At 44.9% G+C, this 22,972-nt stretch overlaps 4 protein-coding genes across 5 annotated transcripts in view; 1 reads left to right on the top strand and 3 right to left on the bottom strand.

Moving 5' to 3' along the window:
- Positions 1 to 1,988, bottom strand: part of fgf12a (fibroblast growth factor 12a) — a 28,750-nt gene extending 26,762 nt beyond the window's left edge. The window contains exon 1 of the mRNA XM_029830503.1: positions 1,805 to 1,988. Within this exon, the coding sequence (XP_029686363.1) occupies positions 1,805 to 1,823 (19 nt within the window). The 5' untranslated portion in view covers positions 1,824 to 1,988. The remainder of the gene's footprint in view (positions 1 to 1,804) is intronic.
- Positions 1,989 to 4,244: 2,256 nt separating this feature from the next.
- Positions 4,245 to 7,440, top strand: parla (presenilin associated, rhomboid-like a). The gene is made up of 10 exons (XM_003975591.3): positions 4,245 to 4,571; positions 5,107 to 5,290; positions 5,376 to 5,480; positions 5,553 to 5,685; positions 5,772 to 5,867; positions 6,151 to 6,300; positions 6,437 to 6,507; positions 6,583 to 6,684; positions 6,920 to 7,017; positions 7,126 to 7,440. Exons 1-10 carry the CDS (start codon positions 4,492 to 4,494, stop codon positions 7,247 to 7,249), a joined length of 1,143 nt encoding a protein of 380 aa, XP_003975640.2. The 5' UTR covers positions 4,245 to 4,491; the 3' UTR covers positions 7,250 to 7,440.
- Positions 7,441 to 7,445: 5 nt separating this feature from the next.
- Positions 7,446 to 9,689, bottom strand: extl2 (exostosin-like glycosyltransferase 2). The gene is made up of 5 exons (XM_003975590.3): positions 9,576 to 9,689; positions 8,652 to 9,091; positions 8,508 to 8,578; positions 8,307 to 8,422; positions 7,446 to 8,235 (listed from the first exon to the last, which is right to left on the bottom strand). Exons 1-5 carry the CDS (start codon positions 9,578 to 9,580, stop codon positions 7,842 to 7,844), a joined length of 1,026 nt encoding a protein of 341 aa, XP_003975639.2. The 5' UTR covers positions 9,581 to 9,689; the 3' UTR covers positions 7,446 to 7,841.
- An 820-nt stretch (positions 9,690 to 10,509) lies between these two features.
- On the bottom strand, positions 10,510 to 22,963 carry rc3h1b (ring finger and CCCH-type domains 1b). Of its 2 annotated transcripts, none has more exons than XM_011616400.2 (20): positions 22,825 to 22,963; positions 21,319 to 21,743; positions 19,933 to 20,053; positions 19,543 to 19,806; positions 19,287 to 19,462; positions 18,993 to 19,193; positions 18,768 to 18,900; positions 18,562 to 18,680; positions 18,382 to 18,494; positions 18,059 to 18,304; positions 17,780 to 17,970; positions 17,295 to 17,695; positions 17,039 to 17,197; positions 16,778 to 16,933; positions 16,465 to 16,687; positions 14,775 to 14,862; positions 14,580 to 14,676; positions 14,240 to 14,455; positions 14,063 to 14,166; positions 10,510 to 13,977 (listed from the first exon to the last, which is right to left on the bottom strand). In XM_011616400.2, the coding sequence occupies exons 2-20, from the start codon at positions 21,547 to 21,549 to the stop codon at positions 13,821 to 13,823; spliced, it is 3,396 nt and encodes a 1,131-aa protein (XP_011614702.2). In that variant the 5' UTR covers positions 21,550 to 21,743; positions 22,825 to 22,963; the 3' UTR covers positions 10,510 to 13,820. The 2 variants fall into 2 exon arrangements, with proteins under 2 accessions (XP_011614702.2, XP_011614703.2); XM_011616401.2 differs by having other exon boundaries at positions 19,543 to 19,782; positions 22,825 to 22,962.
- Positions 22,964 to 22,972: the final 9 nt, after the last annotated feature.

Raw genomic sequence — 22,972 nt, 5'->3', positions numbered from 1 at the left:
GCTTAGGGACTGGGAGGCACGGCGTCCATATGAATTGCAAATCAGAAGATAGAAGACTGAGTCAGCATTTCACTGACATGTGGTCATGTGACTGCGAGTCAAGTGAAAGGCTCAGATAGAAAATGAATTTTGTTGAGCTGACACTGGGATCAGATTATTAAGACTTTGATTTTTTTTTTTACCAAGACAATTGAGCATTTCCGTGTGTGGCATTATTAACGTTTTGGATTGATGCGTGTTGGAGGGAACTCTGCGGTGACACTGAAAGCTCCTATACCGTCCTGCAAACATTCACCTTGTACAGTAATGTGAGGATCAACTTGATCTCAGCTGTAGAAATGCGGTCAAGCATGAAAGGATATGAAACAATACACAGGAAATGGACAGCTTGTCATGCACTGATAGGAAGACATTAAAAAGCTTTGAAGTTTAAAGGGACAATTCCCTGAATTGTGAGGAAAACCTCATCACCGCCATGATGTGAACTCCCTCCATGCAACCGTGAGACCTCAACACAATTAAATGCCACATTCACAGCACAACAGATGTGTTTATCAAAGCATGGCGACTCTATGGTTTTATTGGCTCTATGATTGTGTGGAAATCTAATCTAATTTTCTCAGTTTAACAAAATGAAAAGACTTGCAGCCTCATGCCCCTGCAGAAAAAAATGGGATGCCATTCTCTTGGATTTGTTTGCATTCTGTAAATGATTAAATAGAGATAAACTGTGGAAATGTTCATTTAAAGTTGAACCATGCACAAAGTTTGTCAGAACTTTTCTTGTGGTTTGTGATTTGGGCAGGTTTGGCTTATTAATTAACCAAAAGGTGTCTATCAGTGCAGATCGCTTTGTTACATGCGCGGCTGAAAACGATTAAGAGGAGTCGAAACTGCACATGGGAGTGGAGCGAGAAGATGCTGTCTGCTGCAAAACAGCGAAGAGGAGCGGATTTGCCGGGGAGAATGAGAGAGAGTTTCGAGAGGGATCAGAGAAATGAATCAGCACTCACAGACAAGGCTGCTGAGGACATTCCTCCGTACTTCTTCCACTTTAAGAGTGCAAAAAGATGACATGTGATGTGATTGAGAGGCCATAACATGATCGAAAGAGTAAATGAGGGGACTGTTGTGGCTCCTTGAACCTTTGACTGCAGCTCCTAAATACCCATATATTTGATATACATTTTCTTTAAATGACAAAAAAGTGATTCACAAATCAGGATCATCATAAGCCAGAGGGTTCACAAAGGACAGCCTGCCCTTTGTCCAAATACGCAGCTTGTGCATGTGTGTGTGTGGGGGGGGGGGGGGGGGGGGGGGGGTGAACATAATCATCCAGTTTATCCCTCAGCACCTTCTATCCATTAATATCTATAATTGAACAGCTTTGTCAAAGACATGCGCGCTGCCCCCTCTCCTGTCGCCCTGCACCAGAGAGCAACGCACTCACATCTCCCAGAAGTGGAGAGGCAGCACTTTTGTGTAAATCAGCTGACAATACCGATGAGAGCCCGGAGAGGAGAATAAATCCACTGAACTGGGTTTACAAAACAGTGTTTATGTTGCCACGTCTTCCGTTTTATACTGAGTGTACACGTACATCCACCTTTAATGTTGATATTTCAGGCGCTAAAAAGACTTGGCACCACAGGAGAAGGAGAGCAGCAGCTGTGGCGGTTTACGCGCATGTACGCGGTCGCTTGAGCCCTCTAGGTCGGACGTGCGTGTGCACAACATGTTTGGTGGAAGGCTTCAACAGCGCATGGCAAGTTCACATGCGGGCAGAGGAAAGTTAACTTACCGGCGTTTTTGTCACCCATGTCCCCTGGAGGTGCTGTCCACAGAGGCTGCAGGAGGAACTGTGCCCGGAGTTGCTCCTTCCTCAAAGCGAGCGGAGGTGGGTGGGTGGCTGGGAGAGGAAGAGCAGGGAGAGTTCTGGCTGCTCCGCGTCTGACAGTGGGCGACCCCGGTGTGCCGAGCTGGAAACAGGAGTTTCTGAGGAAAGTGCAGCGCGGAGTCTGGGGGAAAAAGAAGGGGAGGGTTCCGTCCACACGTGTGTGTGTGTGTGCGTGTGTGTGTGTGTGTGTGTGTGTGTGTGTGTGTGTGTGTGTGTGTGTGTGTGTTTGTACTTGGTACATGCTGAGTACTCAAATCGTTGTTCTACTAGCAAAGTGAGGACATTTTGAGGATGTGAGGACATTTTGGGTGAACTTCAAAGGACATTCCGAGGGTTAGGACTTGGTAAGGTTTGGGTAGGTTTAGGTTTGGGTTGGGGACAGAGGGTTAGTTGGAATGTCTAGAATGTCTAGTTGGAAAGTCCTCACAAAGATAGAAGTACAAGGACAAGTGATATTTTACTTCACCTCGTGGTCAAGATTTCAACAGCTTCTAGATGGTAATTACAGAGTGTGTGTGTTTGTGTGTGTGTGTGTGTGTGTGTGTGTGTGTGTGTGTGTGTGTGGTATTTGATGATGCTGCGGAAACAGTTTAGAAATATGCTGGTGCCACTTTGCAAACTCCTCAGCATATTCAGTGAAGTGCACCTCTCGTTTTCACAATAAAACAAACAAACCTACCAGGAGAGTCACACCGTGTCGACGTCTGTGGCCGTCCGGGGGGTTGTTTAGCCTTCAGAGCTCAGTTAACATGGTCATGGCTGCTTTTATAAACCACCACAATCGCATATCGATCACCGCGTCTCCTATGCAGTAGGATACAAGAACAAGTCACAGCGGGGTGTTATGTAACCGTCTCATTGATCCCTATAGAAAGCTCACTGTCAGCGCTCTGATGGGACGCCATGATAACATCTAGAGTTTCTTCTGTTGGTATAAAAAGATAGATGCGCTGCTGGTATATGATGTTTCAAACCTTTGGGCTGAAATGGAATCCTCAAGGCCAAATGGCACTCAGCATCGTGTCAGAGGAAACAAATCAGCACTTTTATTCCAGCAACCACATATCAGAGTTTCCCCCTCCCTTCCCATCCAGATGTGCAGAAGATGAACGAGTGACGAGTTTCTCCGTTTTCAGACACCGCACTTCCTGTCACATGATCCACACCCTACTTGCCCTCTTTACAGACGCAGGCTGAACCCTGGCTGGCGTCAGTGCGCAGAGAATCAATGGGAGGACCTGAAAGAGGACACCTCTGCTGCACTGATCAGAAAAGATTCCACAGAAGGAACACTGAGCATCTTCTTTTGCATCAAAGGGCAACACATGTGTATGAATCTTTTGGCAATAATCAAAGCTTAAGCCTAAGTTGATTTCTTTACCCACTTCTCAATGTTTTTTCTCCCCAAACTCATCCATCACTCTGTCCCTTTCAGTGGCCTCTTCGCCTCAAGCTGTCTGCTCACTCCTCTCTCTCTCTCCCTCACCCTCCTCCTCTCCCCCAAACCTGCACCCATCGGGTGTCATCTAACCTGGCAGCGTGTCCTTGGGTCCACACAGTGACAAAAGCACATTTCTCCTCTTTGTTTCAATGCTGCGCCCTGGTCTTAGCTGCAGAACGGTGTCATTTGCTTCAACTTGTATTTTTATGTCAACACAAGGTGCACTGCCAGTGCAGGATTAATTATCTCACCACTTGTGAGCCCCCGACGTTATTTTCCTCTCTGTTTTAGCATTTCTCTGTGCAGTGGCTCAGGAAATCAAAATACATACATTTGTTTGCCCTACAGACACTGCACTGCAGTCCTTGCACAAATTCTACCTATTTCTGATGTCACCGGTATGACTGTGAGAAAAAGTAGCGCATGGGATGTGTCGTGAAATGCTCAAGAAACACCAATCGAAACTGTTTGGGTTCTGTAGAAAGCTATTTTTCTTACACTTTCATTAGTGACACTGTACTATATGCATGCCAAATCATATGTAGTTACTCTCATCTTGTTGCCTTCATTTTTACACGTGTTTCTTGGGCTCTTTTCCCATTTCTAATTTAGTGCATGTAAATATGAGCGAACAACTGTGTGAATATTAAATAGATCTACCAGGTAAGAGTATATATTAGTTTTTTTGTGGGTAAAAACATGCTTTCAGTTAGAAAGGACTATATTATTTAGTACAAGGGTGGAGAAATAGACAACATTTGCCACTTTTCCGTTTTGTTTTATTCTATAACAACATTTCTAACCGATAATCTTTTAAAAGGGCACCATTCTCTCCTTTCTGTCTCCGTTTCTTATAAATTAGTACCTTAGTACGCCACTAGATGGCAGAAACGTTTATCAGGAAGGGTCGTTATTTTCTACTCCTTTCCCTCAGTAAGCCATTAGGGAGCGTGAGTTCGTAGACGAATAAAAACCAAAAACCAATGCCACGGAGGGAAAGACTAATGGGACCAAATACACATTTTTATTCAACAAATCGTCATCTAACATTTCTAAGGCGAGTTTCTAAAGTCTGAGCTTTAAATTGAGTCCATAAACGCATCAGCGAATCCAGCCTCGCAGTGGCAGCGCTAGCTAGTTGCCTGTAAACATGGCATGGAGAGGATCCGTAATTAAATGGACCAACACTGGATACATTAGATCCTTCAAAGTCACGACACGGAGCTCCAGGTGAGTACACATATGCTATGTCCGAGGGTGATTCAGTAATAACACCAATCGACTGGACGTTTGGGTTGTGTTTAACCTTCAAATATGCGATTGTTTCGAACTGTACCACGGTAAATACGGTTTTGTTTTTTATACAGTAAAAACTGACCACAGTCATAGTCGAGGGCCTGACTACATTTATTCCAGCCAATCCGGATGCATATGATGACAATACAAGTCACACACGTATTTTTAATATGTCTGTTGTAATAACACTGTAAGTCCTTCGATATTATTTCCTTCGATATTCTGCTAAACTCACTGTTGTCACTGGCGCTTAGCTCCCCCTGCTGGTCTTTAGGCGTATAAACAGTTATCGATTCATTTGACATTTCGTAAATCAAACATCTAATAATTGAGGTTAAAAAGAACCAGAAATAGCCTACAATCTGTAGCAGTATTGAAGCAATTAATGAAATGAAAACACTGTTTTTAGATACAGGTTGTCACATTTCCTCTGTAGTTAACCACCTGAAGTAATTTTCCTCCCCTCAAGATTGAGTTACTACAAACAGCAACGGTGTGGCTTCCGTCGAGAAGCCAAAAGACCAGATACAAAGAAAGGAAATGTCTTGGAAGAAGCAAACCAATCCCCTTCTGAGACTGGCAAACCCGGTCCCACACCTTTTCCCAAAGCCCCACGACCCACGCTTTTGAAACCACTGATGTTCACAGTGGGGGTATGTTCCACCTGTCACACACTGATTAGAGAACACACAGCTGCACAACTTGGGAACAGTATGACAGCACTGGATTTTCTGTCAGTTTACAGGTTGCTCATTTGGTGCTGCAGCGATTCTGCAATACGAGAACCTGAAATTGAGAGTTCAGGCGGCCAGAGACGAAGAAGAAGCCGAGAAACTCTTACAGGTGCAATTCAACAAAGCAAGTCATGCCCTCAACCACGGTAATAAATAGTAATGACAGATAACTTGTTTGCAGGGCTCCCAGGACATGGCACATTGGCATGACTGGTGGAACAAGCTGTCCGGCTTCCAACGGCAGCTCATACTGCTGATGTCGACGGTGGACGACTTCTGGAGCAGTCTCACAGAGGGACAGAGGACCGTCACAGGTGACTGACAACGAAAGAAGAATTGGCACATTTGTTCCCTCAAATATCATGTAATTAAGTTTATAATTTGTGAACAATGTTCTCAGGTATCATTGCAGTAAATGCTGTTGTCCTGTGTTGCTGGCGGATCCCGATCATGCAGAGAAGCATGATTAAGTACTTCACCTCCAACCCAGCCTCCAGTGAGTGTGCAGGAAGTGGGGCAACATTGAGCAGATATACAGTATTTTGGGGTGATGAGCCCAGTTTGGTTTTATTCATACGCTAATAGAAATCTTTAATGCAAATATATCATTACAGTCACCTAAAAAAATCACAGTTATATCAATAAATTTCCTTTTAATCATTTGAAAAACTGCAATAATGACACCTGAGCCTGTTTGACTTGAAAATCTGAGGAAAATCCTACATAAGTGCAGCGATTTCAATCACAGTTCATATTTAACAACTTTTTCCTCCCACCAGAAACAAAGTGTCTTCCCATGATCCTGTCGTCCTTCAGCCATTACTCCATCATCCATATGATGGCCAACATGTATGTCCTGTGGACATTTTCTTCAGGAATTGTGTCTCTTTTGGGGAAAGAGCAGTTCCTTGCAGTCTACCTGTCGGCAGGTGAGTCAACGTAAAGCACAGACTGCAGTTGGACAACAGTCAAGCCCAGACTTGAATCTGCATTTAATATAAATAACCGTTGTTGTTACCAACATTCCTATTCCCTGTTGCGAAACAAAGTTGTTTTTTTTCCTAGGTGTGATTTCCACCATGGTGAGCTACATATGCAAAACAACCACCGGTCGCCTCTACCCATCTTTAGGAGCGGTACGATTTTGCTAAATACCCCTAAAGCCAAAACATTTTTCACCACTAACGTTTTCTCCGTGCGTGTGTCACCAGTCAGGGGCTGTGATGGCAGTGCTCGCTGCAGTCTGCACAAAGGTGCCAGAGGCGAAACTCGGCATCATTTTCCTCCCCATGCTTACCTTTTCTGCAGGAAGTGTAAGTGGAATAGTAGCTGTGCGCGAGTGAGCGGCTGTGCATGTGCAGCTGTGGCACAGGTTGATATTGTTTGGTGTAATGTGGTGTTTTTACACGTGTTTGCTGCAGGCTAGAGATGTAAATCTGTGCACGAAAACTGTCTCTTGTGTGTGAGTGTGTAAGTATGCATGCATACATTAAAGATAGTTTTGTGCAGTACGTCATGCTTGAGGATTCTTGTCAACTCTCTCTGTAGGCTCTGAAAGCCCTCATCGCCATAGATGCCGCAGGGCTTATTCTTGGATGGCGTCTGTTGGACCACGCAGCTCATCTTGGCGGAGCCCTCTTTGGAATGTGAGTGTTCTTTGCCAGGATCCAGTCTCGCCCTCCAAGAACAAATGCGAAACTTCTTTTTACAAATTGGACACCTTTTAAAGGGACATTGATGGGCTTGTTTTCCAGATGGTACATCGCTTATGGACACAAGCTGATCTGGAGGAGAAGAGAACCTCTTGTGAAGATGTGGCACGACATGCGTGCTGGTGAATCCGGGCCAAAAGGCGGGCCTGGCAGCAGTGGAGCGTGAGAGTGAGGCCTCTTGGATTCAAGTTCACTTACCTGCGACCCTGCAAGGACATTTAAATGCACTCGAGAGTGTGACATTACTTTTATAGGTTTTCAGAATAATATTTGGGGTATGAGGAATGGCATCACCAGCCATTCCTGCACTTTGTTTCCTCTTATTGACTTAAAAATAATAAAAGTATTCAGACATCGTGTTCAGAGAAACTGAGCTTTATTACCTGGAATCTTTATATAATACAGATGTGATAAATTCGTAAAAGAAAAAATATAACTCGAGTATAAAAGAAAGCAAATAAGACGATATTGCTGTGTTTTACTGTCCAAGATTGCTGAGAGAACTGAATACAGCTGAGGTGAGGCAGTTTTGGCAACAATATACAGGATTCCATCAACTCTAGATGTAATCCAAGCAGGACCCTGTGTAAAAAAAAAAAAAAAATCCTTATACAGTCCCCTTGGACAATCGACGTCCATGAACCCTGGGGTGAAACTGCTCCAGACCGTGTAAACAGTAGTAAATAGGAGGTAACATTAACAGATCCATGCAGTGTGTTGTGTATTTAAGGCTGGCTAGGCAGTCTGCTGTTTAAGCCTCACCCTCTGCTCATGTGGTTAGCATACGTGGGAAAGCCAAACTGGGACACCATCAGATTGGAGAAGTGCAGCGGCATGAAGCCACAGATTTTGGTCAGCCTGTTCAGGCAATACGATCTCTGCAGAAGGTGTTCAGGACGATGCCACATGCCCTGGTACCCGCTACTAGCCTCTTTTTCCAAGTTACGGAGGTCTACTGGTTTGACAAAGACCCCCGAGGGTTTATTAACGCTACCGGTTTTCTTCAAATGCACAGCTACAGCAAAATTCATGGCAATGTCGTCACAGTTCTGCGTCTCATCCACCAACACGTGCACAGACTGAGGTAGATCCTGGTAAAGCTTCAAGTAGCGTCGGTGGAAAAAGGCGGCGCCGATTAACACCATTGAGTATCTGGTGGGAAGAACAGAGAGTGGGAACATATTAATGGATGTAATATGAGGTGCGGAGCAGGTGAAACTTACCGGTCGCCCCCTGCTGATTCTGGATCCTGTAGCTCAAAGCTGCCATAACTGTACACTCCCCCTGATGTTAAGACGTGTTTCCGTGGGACGAACCCAACAATCTGCTCTGAAAATTGCTGCAGGGCCGAAAAGAACGCACATTTAAAAACTCTGCTCTACACATGCGATGTGCACATACATAAGACTGCTTAGATTTGTTACCTTCCAAACAGAGAAAGCAAAGCTGACGTCGGGCACGCTCAGCAGGGTGTCGTCATCAAGCATCAGCACCGCTGAAGATTGAAGAAAATGTGATATTAAAATCAGAGAGAACGTTAAAATACTCCAGGTTAACAGTAAACTGACCGTCAGTAACAATCTCAGGGAATGGTTGCAGCCTGTTCCGCATTAGATTGCTGGCCTGTTCCTTGAAGACCACGGGGACTGGATGGGGCCCCAGAGAGTTCCATAACTTCAGGGGCGTTTGCTCCCCAACATTGTTCCACACAATGATGATCTGGTGGAGATGAGGCAATGCTTGGTAATGGTTGAGGAGTTTGAGTAGAACGTCTGTCCGGTTGTACGTCTGGATGATGATGGTGAACCTCTGCTCCTCCTCTGTGCCATCAACACGTGCACGGTTCTCCTGCGGTGGCGATGCTCTGCGTACGGCTGCCACCACACCAAGAGGTCCGCGGTCTTCAGCACTGGGCAAGAGAGCTGTCAGGACGGCACCAACCAGAAGGAGCAGCAAAATGGGCCAAACCAGCTTGGTTTGCCTGAGGCCAAGGCTGAGTCCAGGGACCCTGCATTTAACAGATTTTCCACTTTTAATGAACAGTCTGTATATAGAATGCTGTAGTTCGCGAATGGAATGGGATGGGATGGGTGGGAAGTGGTTAGAGGACATTTGACATTCATGAACATTGCTGTAAAACTGTCAGTGTTAGTGGGTTAATGTTCCACTGAAGTCCTGCGGCGTAATGTTTAACCCCGATGGCATAAACAAAGGTCTAGAAGTTCAAATGTATGTCCTAAAAAAATAAATTCTAAAACACGAAGGAACTGTGCTCTTTAAATTGTTGTTAATATATCCCATTGAGTATATATAGGTCATTCCTTTAATTTTAAACATTACAAACTTTTCTTTCAACGGAGCTGGTGGTGTAACCTTTCAGCTTGACGCTTTTCTTTTTTTAATAAATTATTGGGCATTTTTTTCAACTTTTTTCAACTCAGTTGTTTCCAAAAGGTCACGCAGCAATGTTAAAATTCTAAATTTAAACTCACCTCATGTTAGTTCAAATGTAAACATCCCGCTGGTCCTACATGGGCGCCATGTTGGCACTAAATAGCGAGCAGAAAACCGGAAAGGCGCGGGCACAAACCTGAGGTCACTTCCGGTGGTAGTTTCAAAATTCACACAAATCTCCCACAAACCTGATGTGACTTTTGAATTTAGTGAATTGATTAAATGGATGCCCTGTATGATGAATGTAAAAAGAAGCAATTTTTTTAAGCACTTCTAAAGATCTGCTGAAAAGATTTTAAAGTGGATTCAAATTAAAGCACTGAAGGTATTACCTTAGATAACAAGGAAAACTACTGTATGTGCAGAAAGATTTCATAAACAGCCAACTAAGCTGATGGAGTTTTGTGTTTCTTCAGAGGCACTGTCGTCTGACCCCACCATTATCATGCTGGCACACAGCATGAATCTACCTCTCAGAGCTGCATCCAAGGAGTTCATTTTCTAATGACACAAAAGGTGGGCTGGAATCATTAAATATTAAGTAGCAGAAGGCCTATTTGCTCTAGAAATAGATTACTAAACTTTATTTGTCTTAAATAAGACAAGAATTTATTCTAAAATTGTTTCTAGGCTAATCAATAAGTTATAAAATTCAAGTGTGGGATTGAAGAAGTGCTTAGAATAGCCACAGTAGTCATCTCAGAACATTTACATAACGCACCGTTCTTTTTTTATATGAAATACCAGGATAGTGCAACTTTTACACCTCGTGATGACAAATCAGACTTTGTCAAACACTTGTCATGTAGTTCATGTCCGGATATAGAACAAACCCTCACGACCTGTGAATCAGCATCCGTGTGCTAATTTATTAACAGCTCTCACTTTGTGAGTGTGTAAAGACATTTGACGAATGGAAACTGAAAAACTAAACTCATGACAACAAGAATCCAAACAGAAACAGACACACAATGTGTTAGCAATATCATTTTAATCTTTCCCCTCAGTTTAAATTCACTGTTGTACATAAGTTACACTTTTTCCTCAATTTCACAGGTTATTTTTTCTCTTCAAACTTCCAGTTTGACCTTCCTCTCGTATCAAACGAAAAAAAAAGCAGATTGTATTATACAAAAATGCAAACCAATTTTCACACAGTGAATTCTCTTACAAAGTCATAAAATGGCGTAATAATGGCTACATCCACATTGGAGGAAGATAATTCTAGACATTCCTTAATGGAGTATAATATACATATAAAAACTTTTTTTCTTGCTGAAATCAAACCTGTACCTTAATTTAAGAGACTTTTTACAAGGGAGTAATCATATAAAATAGCCATTTGTCGAATTTCCCCGGAAAGTCAGGGAATAAAATGTGAGCCTCAAACAGCAGTAACAGAGTTCAGTGGTCAGAGGTGGGAGTGGAGGTGTCGACTTGAAAATTGAGGGGTAGAGGCAGCATTTCCACTCAAGCAAAAAAAAAAAAAAAAAAAAAAAAAAATCACACAGGAGATTGAAATGAACATCGTTGCTATATACTACACAATAAAGCACCCCGTATATCATTTTTCATTTCCGATCAGGGCTTTTTGGGATCATTCATACGAGGGACACAACCAGAGGTGTGGAATTCCGAGAGCTCGTGAGAATGCGACACAAATCGTCAATTAGTAACTGCACAATCAAAATTACCAATTTGGGTCAAAAAGAAAAATGTCTCGACGGCAGTCAAATAATCTCTGTTATTAACGACACCTAAGCTCAGATGGTCATTAAGACTTTCAAGTTCACTCAACTACTGCAGAAAAAAGGGAGAAAATTTGTTTTGTTTTTTTTAAATCCAATTAGATCAATGATTCATTAAAACTGCAGGAAGGCAGTGTTAGTATGACATTGGAAGTTGGGGTCACTAGTGTATGATGCAAGGTCATGCCAATTCAATTTGACTTTTCAGATCACCTCATGTTCCTAAAACAGATGAGATAAAGGACCATTGGAAGAGGATTTAAGGCTACCTTCCACGGCGTTCCTGAATATCCTCGTTTCAGAAGATCCCCCCGGGCTTTTCTAATAGCGCATCACTATCACCCAATACAGCACACTTTGAGAAAAAAAAAAGAGGGTGGGGTGGGGGGGTACATTTCCTACAATACAATCTAGCACACACAAAACATCTCCATAGATTTTCAAAAGATACAGAAGTTTCCTCTTCTTCAGAAGCATATTTTATAAAGAACATCTTTGTTTGAACACAAAAGATTTAAGTGAACACACATCAATGCGCACAGAAGTCCTTCGTCTGGGAAAGGATAAAGTCTGTGTTGGCAACCAGTGGACAGATATCAAATGAAACAAACAAAAAAAGCTGATTGTAAGTAGAGATCATTTAATATAAATGCTGAGCGGGTAAAATAAGAGGTGGCACATTAATAGTGCTTTAGTATATCAATGTATGTATACATACTCATATGTATAAGTGAACTGTGTACCTAAACAATAAATGTAGCAAGGAACAGCCACAGGCTTGAAGTGTGGTTAGAAAATGTAAAAATGATAATATAGATGCGCCCAATTTGGAAGAGATGTCCACTTAACACCCCGAAAAAAGTAAAGATGCAAAAACATTTGCGTCTTTGCTTATTTGGCTCAACAAATACCAGGAATTTGTCGCGCCTGTTTCTCGACCCTCGTCTGACAAATATGAAGACTCAGCAGAAAACTAAAAATAAAAGGCTGGGTCAAGAGCATCTCCTCCGTGCTTTGAAGACAAGGACTCACTCCTTCCTGGCCCATCACTTGCTTTACCAAAAGGCAACAAACTTCGTGTTGAGCTTCAGCGGTAAACAATTAACAGGATGGAGAAAGCAGTGGCGGCGAAAATAGTAGCGATGGGGACACGTGAACACTGATGACAAGTTCAGAGTGGACCAGGGTTCATACAAGCCAACATTGATCCGTGGGGAGACTGCGGGTGGGAACGTTTCACCTCTCTGTATCCAACGCTAAAATCCTCAGCTGTAAACATGAATTCCGATGGACCGTGCTGCTGGAAACGCCGCAGCGGTTTTTCTTTTAACCGTACAAAAAAAAGCCCGAGCTCGGTAGGCCGCCCCAGATCGCGACAACGTAAAGCACGAAATGAAACAAAATTAAAATACGAGGGAAATCAACTTCATAGAAGTTAGGAGAACAAATGACGAGATAATCCCAATGGGGAGGCCGTTTGTGTGGCCAGATGAGAAGCTCTGAGGAGAGAAAATCTGAGTGCCGAGGAAACCGGGGAGGGCCCTCTCGTTCCCGTTCGCGACACAATCGGCTAAGGCTGACTGCAGCCCCGCAGAGCGCAGGCGAGGAGCGCCGCCACCACAGCACACCTGATCATGCCAGGATCAGGAGAGGCACATACAGAATCCCTTATAGAAAATACGTGGAAAGCTTGTTATCAAAAGACTTGTTGTTGCAATCTTTAAAACAGAATGCTTTAATCTACATTATATACTGATTTTCTTTCCCCCCAGGTATGAAAACAGACATGAGTTTATAAAATGCTCTAATAAAATCATACATTGCATGGCAGCAGATAACATGTATTGGTGCACATGTGGCTTGTACAATACGATTTTAGCATCTGTTTTCTCTGAATACTGGTGTAGTACTGTGACGTTTTCTCTTCTCAGAGATCTGGATCTGGGCAACCTTTTTATTTACTTATTTTATTTTTACGATTCTGGGGATGAGTACCAAGCTACACGCGAGTCATTTCCAATATTCTACGTTATACCTTCATACACTGATAAATTATGTGAGGATTTTGAGAGTGCACGAGACTGGACAGTGCTCATTCATTTGCTTATTTATATTATTAAGACCTATGAAAAATTACGTGGGATGGGAAGAATTCTATATTCATATTTAAGCGTGGAAGAGGTCCGTCCATTCCTGGATAAAATGTTAATTCCACTGTCATCATCACTACTATTCTCTTTCCTTTATATTGTGAGCCTTGTTAATCTATAATCCAAGTACAAAACAAAATTAACACACATGAGAAATGTTATATTCCCTGGTTTCCAGGCAAGGAAAGTCATTTTAAAAAGCTCATTCACAGAACAAAAAGAAAGAAAATTCATATCACGGCAGATACTGCTCATCTTCTAAATGGCTGTGTGTGCCTGTGCATGCTTTTCAATTGAGCATCTTGAATGTGTGCATGACTTTAAATATGTATGTATGTGTACATGTCTGTGTGCATGTGTGTTTGCGTGTGTGTGTGTGTACTGCCTAAGAGCAGGAATGGACGACGCCATTCTTCTGCATCTCTGAACCGCTGGCACCGGGATCAGAGCTTAGGCTCAGTGCAGACGTCTTATTGGTGAGTGACAGCATGGACCCGCCTACTGCACTTTCCTGCATGCTGCTGGAGCCGTTTGACACCTCGCTGCAGTTTAGAACAGAACAAAATAATAATTCAGTGACAATTGAACATGACAGAAACAACGCGATACAGAAGTCAATAAACCCACCCGAGAGCCAGGGAGATTTCCTCCAACTGAGTCTTGTGCTCTGGTTGTCCGTTCTCTGTCGATTTCAGTTTGTACTGCTGAACATCATGGGCCGCTTGGTTTTCCTGGTTTAATACATTATTTTCAATAAAAAATTGGATCCGGTCTCAAAATTGCTTGCGGACACGATCAGCTCACCAAAGCCATCTCCCGGGTCCTCTTGCCGATCTCTCTCTCCACTTGGTGGAGCTCCAGACTTAGCTGTTCACTGGAGACAACGGTGGAACTTACTCCCCCTGCTGGCCACTTGGGCTGCTGCTGCTGGGCAGCTACTGCCTGGTTCTGGCAGGACTGCACAGGCTGTCCTGCCAATGCACTGGCCTCCCTCTGCATCATCAAAGAGTTACTGGCAGCCTGTCACATCAGAGAAGACGCAAAAAGACTCAGTTTAAACTGGAAATTTCTGGCATTAATCGAAAAATCAAAGTATAAGCGCAGTTAAAAATGATTCTCGAATTTTTGCACGTTGTCAACCTACCTCCATACTTCGCATTTGCGTCTGTTGATTGATCTGCTGGTTGACCTGCTGCAGTTCAATTTTTAACTGCTCTCTGTCTGACGCTGCCATTGGTAAGCTGAGACGGTAAAACAGTGAAAAGAAATGATGTATTCAAACATTTCTTCGACAGTTGAAAGCTTACAGAATACCAGGAAGTTTAACTCCATGTCTCACCGTTCATTGAAATGTCCCTGAGAGGAGGCAACCTGGTGTGTGGAGTATGAAGCCCCACCCCATCCAACATGGCTTCCACATGTGTACTCTGTGAATGCAGTAGAATAACTTTTAATTACATGTGCGGAGGTACGAGAACTAAATTAAATGACTACCGTATATTCCGGACTATAAGTCGCACTTTTTGTCATAGTTTGTCAGGGGGTGCGACTTGTACACTGGAGCGACTTAAATAAATACATTATTACAGAATTTCACATGTTCGTTATTTTCACACTGACAACCACAAGAGGGCGCTCTAGGCGTGTGCACCTGAGGAACGAGATTCTTTAGCGATGCAGAAGAAGAAGCGGTGCGTCGTCTATGGAGTTAGACTTGATTGTTTGGTAAACTTGCTCGGATATTCTTTATGCTATAGTTATCTGAATAACTGTTAATATGTTACGTTAATAAAGCAGACACGTACTCAGTTCGTTGTGGGTCATGTAGCTGAATTTGTTACGCTAGCATGCCGTGACCCTATTGCTAATCCATGCTAATTGCCTTTCAAGATGAAATGTATGTTCTTGGTCTCGGATTTTATCAAATAAATTTTCCCCCAAAATGCGACTTATAGTCCAGTGCGACTTATATATCTACTTTTCTTCTTTATTATGCTTTTTTTGGCTAGTGCGACTTAAACTCCGGAGCAACATATAGTCCAGAAAATACGGTATTGTGGGGAAAAAAAACCAAAAGGATTATTTAAAAAATGAGTACAAAGCATACAAAAATAACAGATTCATCATTTGTAACAGAGAGGCACAATTTTAAATTTAGGAAACTGTTTTGCCGATACTGATACAACAAACACACCTGTTATTCTGCACACCAACCCAGGCTCCAGTTCTCCCGCATTTCAGTTAGAGAAATGAGACAGTATTTACCTAATTGCTTAAAGCCATTAACCCTATTTACTGTCTCCATGATAGGTTCCAAAAGTTTAGCTAACGACAAAGGTCAACTAAAGCAGGCATCCAGTAAAGGACACCTGCCGTATTGGCCCGAATATAAGACGGTGTTTTTTGCGTTGAAACAAGACTGAAAAAGTGGGGGTCGTCTTACATTCGCGGTCTAGACATTATACCCATTCACAACGCTAGATGGCGCCAGATATATTTGAAGCGAATGCTGAACTTAACGTCCTAGGGAAAAGCGAACCCCTGTCACGAAGAAGAAAATAGCGGTAGCACGAAGAAGAAAAATAAAAAAATATCGGTAAGAAAGAAAAGAGAAGAAAATAAGAGAAGAGATAACAGAAAATAGAGAAATGTAGCGACAATCTGGAGAAAAGTGGGTCGAAGATATAATCATTTGTTTCAGATGTACTGTAATTATTTTCTGTATAAAAATTAAATTTGGTGTTCAAAAAGTCTTTTTTCAAACTTGAGTCTTGAAAAAGAGGGGGTCGTCTTATAATCAGGGTCGTCTTATATTCGGGCCAATACGGTACTTTACTGACAAGGTTGGGTGGGCTGATGGGTGTGTGCAAGTCCTTGAGCTATAATCAGCTAAGGATGGCAACATGTACAGGGCAACATGTTAACTAAAAATAATATGTTTAGCCAAATTAATTCAAGCTAATTCAACCGCAATTGCCTCTTATCAGTCACAAAAGCACTTTTAAAGGTGTGTGTGTGTGAGCCTTTACCTGTCATGGGAATATGCTTTGAATTTTGGCTCTGGGAAGATGAGGCCATGGCCTGCACAGGGCCAGTTGTTTGGTAGCCGGTTTTTGAGGTGCGAGAGATGGCACCAAAGCGTGATACAGTAGGCTGGGGGCCAAACGGAATAATGGGGTCATCGTCTTTGACTTCAGCTCCCCTTCGCGGAGCTTCTAGTGATGTTTCCCTTAGCTCTTTAGCCTCCACATTCTGATAAAGCAAGCAAAACAAAAGACAAATTTAGAAAAAGCTGTTTTCTCCGCTGGCACTTCTGTGTTGAAACATCCATCAGTTCAATACCATCATTTCCATCGTGCCGGAAACCATAACGTCTTTGGGTTTGGCATCCTTTGAACCGATATAGGAGCCAATTGTTTCACACGACCACGGCGAGTACTGTCCAGCATAGTCAGGCTCTCTACATTTCATAATGTTTTTAGAGCTCTCGTCGCCATACTGCAGACAGAAACAGTCACCAACAAATCAAATAATAATCACTGTGATCTGTCATAATCAAATGTGGAAGCTCAGTTCTATGTCTGAACGATGCACGGTACGAACCTCTGGGGCGTAGTCACTGGGGAAGGGATGTGACAGAGTGGGGGAGGCAGCAAACGGTGGGGGGGAGATGACTTTCCTTTCCTCCAGCTGAGACAGCAGCTCCTGTCGGCGTCTGTGCAGGTAGTCCAGGCTTGGCTGGGAGCCACTATATGGCGGTCCCTAAGAAACCCAAATAGTGTTGATTAACTGATGAAATGGATTTAGAATTCATGTTAGGGAATTCCAAGTGAGATATCCATATAAAGACATGACTCACCCTGACATAAGCCCTCATGGGTGGAGGCTGAGAGCCAGGATTATAATAGCCATCTGGGGGGTATCTGTCCCGAGCGCTGGGTTCTGGGTGGTAGAACGAGTTGGCCTGTCCTGATGATGACGGGACATCCAATGCTGCAGGACTCATTCTGACCAGACCGTCTCTCTGAGATGGGTAAGGCTGGGGCGGAGGCGGAGGGCCGGAGTAGGCTCCGTGGCGACCTCGGTCGTGGTGGTGAGGGTAGGAGAAGGGCGGGTTGGAGTGAGGGGCCTGATAGGGGCGGTCAGGAGCGCCGTAGCCAGAATAAGGATCCTGGTAAGGGGGTCCTGACTCGCTCGGTGGAGGAGGATTACGCATGTAATCTCGAGGAACATACTGAGGTGGCTGTTGGTACGGATATCCTGAGAAATCCACAATGTTAATATTAGATTTCTGCTTTTCCTGAACTATTTCCCAACATAAATTCTAAAAATAAACATTCATACCTGCTGAAAATTGCGGGTGCTCATACTGGGGACCTGAAGGTGGTAGACGAGTATCGTAGCACATGTCTGGGATCTGGGACTGGGGGTAAATGGGCGACCCTCTGGGTACCACGGGCATATGTTTTACAGCAGAAAGATGGTCCGCTGACATCCGTGGGTGGGCCATGCCAGATTTGGGAAGAGGGTCCAGACTAAAAGATCATTTGGAAGACAATATTAGGCAGATTCGGCGCGCGCTCATTACGTGACCCGTGGTTCTCCGACTCCCGCTGCACTCACGTGTCAGGTGGGGATCCCGGACCAGTGGGACTCCCTCCATCCATCTTCATGGGTTTGCGCAACAGCTCATAAGGGACTGCGTCCGTGCCGCGGGCAATAAGCAGCGGCAGGGAGGGTGCGCCGCTGCCGTTGGTTAGCGGCGAAGGCTTTCGGGTCACTGCTACATCGAGTGGAAGGCCGTCGTCGGACATGAGCCCGCCCGAACCAGGGAGGCGTGCTGCAAGACGCTTGTTCATCTTACGATACCTGAAAGAAGCGAAGGGAGGGTTTTTCGGCGCGGGGGAGGTGGAATCAAATGGTTTAAACGGGACATCGTCGCTCACTTCTCCAGTTCTTCCTGAGAATGAGCGAAGGTGCAGCTGGCGCCGCGAGGACACCCCCCCTTCTGCTTCATGTCGCGACACATGTACGTTTTGTACTTGCTGTGCTGAGGGGGCTGCAGAGAGACACCGTGTGAACGTGCGAGGTCAAAGGTCACCTTCTCCCGAGATGTTCTCGCTCACCTGCTGCGGGTCGGCTCCTTTCTTGCTGTGGTTCTGAATGAAGTCCACCAGGCCGTGCACCACCGTCTTCACTGCTACCAACCCTTTCTCCAGCTGTTCCCAAGTGGGAGGGGGAGCATCTGGAATGAGAGACACGGATATCAATGGCGCCCCCTCGTCACGCGGAACCACCAAAGGGGTTCTGACGCTGCCCCTTCCTTTCTTACCAGGACTGGGATCAATGTTTGCGAGCAGATCCAGGTGGGGCCTCAGCCTGTTGAGGTTCGCTGGGTCTCCAGTCCTCTGGAGAGCAATGGTGAGTTCCTGAACACTCTGGGCAAAAGATGCCGGAGTCTGCAGCTGCAAAAAGAAAAGTGAAACTTCCTGTTTAGACAAAGTGTCCTGGAAGCTGGAAAGTGTTGAACTGAAGCAGAAAGGCCCACTCGGCGCACCTTATCTATGATAGACTGCATGTGGGACTTGTGGGACTGGTCTCCATACAGCAGGGAAGACCACTGGTCAGGGGCGATGCGGAGCCCGCCCTCCATGGCAATCTGCACGATCTGGGAGTCGTGCTCGCGCCGCAGCGCTTCGTAGGTGCGGAACTCTTCTTTCAGCTGCATCAGAGACGAGTCTTCGTCCCGTTTGGTCACCTGATGCGCAGAGGACGGAGAGCGCTCATCAAACACTCTTGAACGGCCAACGGAGACATGAATGTTGAGGCTGAACTTTGCTGAGTATTTTACCTTAAAGCATGAAGCCCTGTAGAGGAGCTGCACCACGTGGCCTATGCTCGTCTTAGAGGCTTGTGGGAAGCGGGGCTCAAGTCTCTGGACAACAAACAGAACCAAGACCTTCCTGGACAGTGCTGAGCCGTCCTCTAGAGCGAGGAGGACCAACTTCAGAGCTTCCTCCTGCATGGCTGTGAAAGGAAGCACCCTTGTTCAGGCCAACTCGGCTCAGAAAGGAACCGCGACGCCTTTCTTGACTAAAGCTGCCTACCGGGACCAAGGAACTGGCATCCCCGCGCGCGGACGGCAGCCCAAAGGTTGGACGAGAGCTGCTGGGGGTTCTGGTGCTGCAGGATGAGCTCGGTGACGGTGCGCTCGCCCAGGGAGCGGGCGGCTCTCATGGCTCGGACGCGGCCTTCCTCCTCCACCAGCTGACAGTGGACGAGAGTTACCAGTTTCCTCTGCATGGGTCGACTCAGCAAGCTCTGGGCGGTGCTGCTCAGGCCCACACCTGGCGGGAGGTTAGACAGAAGGGCTGAAATCAGGGGAGAAAAGGCTCGTTTGCTAAACGTCCGTTACGTGATTCGCTGTGGATTTCGGTGGTTTGCTTTAAAACCTTCCACCTGGAAGAGTGTCCAAAGTGTGTGAAGTGTGTTGGTACCTCTGGTGTTGCTGAGGGGTTTGAGGTAGAGCGCCAGCTCCTCCACACACTGTCTGGCCTCCTCATAATGCTGGGAGTCTTCTGGACTGGTAATCAAGGCAACGGGCTGAGCCTTCGGGACCTGCAGATGAACACACTGAGGACATTTGTACCAAAGCTTCTCGCCGCGCTCGTCCGTCCAATATGGTGCAGTCAGAACGTCCCAGGAAGGATGATACGATAAACCCCCACCTCCGACCTCATGATTCTGATCATTAAAAAAAGTCCAATTCGAAAAACGCTGGTTGGTTCTGACAGATTTTTTCAGTTGCAGCTGTTAATTAACTGCCGAGGTTTTCCTGTTACAGACACACTTCGTCACCTTTGAGCTGTTTCCATGACTGCGAGCTCTAATTTCCACCTTCCGAACTGACCGGAAATAATCGCTCCTCAGCTGATTTTTCACTTCAAACTTTAAGATATTTTAATTGGGAATATTTTGCACTGTAAAAAAGAGCTTAGCCCTGAATGCGGGGAGATTTCCGAGCCCTGGTGGGATCACTATCATGTCTAAAGTCACATTAATTCCATAAAGAGTCAGACTGGACAATAAACTGGCCCCTTCGTAAGACAGAAAACCCCCATGACACAAGTGTGTACTGTCCAAACGACAACTGAACTTCCAAAAAACCTCCAATGGGCCGCAGGCAGGAACGTTCCAATCATCAATGATCACCCGGAGCTGAGCAGCTACTGTCAATTTAAGCCAGGATTTCCACGAGCACATTCTAGAACAAAGCTTAAAGCGGCGGAAAAGTGGAGCAGGCCAGTGTAATATCAGACAGATGAGGAAGAGCTGGAGAACCGACAAAAGGTAAACACACACACACACACGTACGCAAACGGTGCGACAGAGTGGAACGTGACGAGTGCAGGAAGTACGAGGAACCATAAAAAATGCAGACGTGTTTGCACAAACCAATTAACTGCTGTCAGGAGGACGTCGTGCTCTGCTTTTACCATAAAGAATCTATTTTAGTCAGGCTGGTCGGAAAAGAAAACGAATCATCACAATGACCTGCACGTTATGATGCCAACACACTCATTAACTCAACAAAAAAGAGCTGAAACGTTCACACCTGAGACCAACGAATCATAAGACTTGAGGAATATAAAGGCGCAGTTGTGATATGATGGTGCAACTAAGTGCTTTGAGAGCAAAGACGTTTAAATAATTCGATTAAAGAGATCGAATTATACAGCGATCGTGGCGCTGATTCAATGATGAGAAGTCTGATCGCAAATTTCTGTTCCAGGCCGATTCAAGATTTCCTGCTTGGTAAAACTCCAGATGATAAGCATCTCAGAGGTCAGGCGACCTTTGGGGGGGGATGGATCGGGCCTTACCTGGCCACCCACGAGCTGGAGCAGGGCCGTGTTGACAGGGAGCTGCTCGATGTCCGTGCTGATGGCCGTCTGGTCAAACGGACAGGCCTTCCGGTGCAGCTTGTTCAGGCACATTTTGCAGACGGTGTGTCCGCAGCCCAGGCTGATGGGCCGCCGGACGGTCTCCTCGAACGTCTGCGTGCAGATCGGGCACAGCAGGAACTCCGTCCATTGTGGCGCTTGCACTGGCATGGTTTATATGGTGATGGGACACGTGTGTGTGTGTGTGTGTGTGTGAGAAGGGACGCTTTGACACAGACAAAACAAATAATATATATTTATATATGGAAGATTCCACTGGAATCAAGATTTCTTTCTTCCGAACTCAATCGTTCTTATATGTTCTCACACATTGTGGATTTGGGAATCACATTACGTGATGAATGCTGAAAAACAAGAGAGGGAGAAGGGAATTACATCAGGATTGATGAGATTTCCACCAAAAATGCGACCTTAACACGGAAAAATGTCCATCAATGGCGACAATACTCAACGTTCCGGGGGTTTTACCCCACAAATCCTCCACAAATTTATCCAGCACACATCCACGGGAATATACCAGAGGTATAAGTGCACGGATTGAGAGTTAAGAGAGAAAAGTGCCGAGAGGGGAGATTGAAAAGAACTGATGTGTGGCCCACTTTAAAATGCCGGTTAACACTCCGACTACGGACAAAGGGTCCTGAGGAGGCTACCAGCCAAGTCCATCTGCGCTATCCAACTTGACATAAAGCTAACGCTTGCTAATACACTCGTGTAACATTCAGCCAAAAAGAGTACTGTGTTTACAGCAATTACATTTCAGGGGCTCCATACGTCCAGTGGTATAAAGGAACGTCCCTACTGGGGAAATATAGCCACCATAATTGGACTTGCTAAGAGTGCGTAATGTTACTTTCAGTGTGCTAAGCTAAGGGTGGCTAGTTTGCTAGGTTAGTATACGTCGTCTGTTCAAAGAAAACAAAACCCGATTAAAAGATACAATGGCCGGTTGGTGAGGAATGAGTTTTTATATATTTAATTCCGCCTACGATTTTGTAACAGGGCGCATTACTTTAGTTACCATATCCTATATCGGTCAAGGAAACACCGTGATAGTGGAAAGCGAAGCCATTTGACTTCACGGAGATTATGTAACGCTAGCATCCGAAACCACCCCAGAAAACAGCTGCTATTGAACTCTTCATTTTTTCTTAAGTATCAGTAGCCATAATATAATAAAATACGGATTCTTATTGCGATGTGTTTCGGCCAATTCGATTTTAGAGCCGGAGCTTACGTCGAGAAGATAAGGCTCAAGGCGGACAAGCCGTACTCCTCCTTCGATTAGCAGTTAGCTTATTAGCATGCTAGCCACCTTCCGCGTTAGCCACAAACAGTCACAGCTGTGTAATTTGACTTAAAATAGCAATTTTTGGATTACGCCGCCATTTCGAACAAAAACAAGTAACCGTTGAGCCTACTCACTCATTCCAAAAGACTTGGAAGATGTTCATCTTTCTTGAGGAAATAGTTGCGATATTTCCCTGCCATGTCGACTGTGCAGCCTAGCTGCTGCCGAGGTTTAGGGAGGGTATCAACTCGACAACAGCCTTACTAGCCGGTTCGAGCTAGC

This window comes from Takifugu rubripes, chromosome 22 (genome assembly GCF_901000725.2).
Source record: "Takifugu rubripes chromosome 22, fTakRub1.2, whole genome shotgun sequence".
In the NCBI taxonomy this organism is placed as follows: Eukaryota; Metazoa; Chordata; class Actinopteri; order Tetraodontiformes; family Tetraodontidae; genus Takifugu; species Takifugu rubripes.
Note: the sequence above shows the minus strand (reverse complement) of the source record. Positions and strands in the feature narration are given on the sequence as shown.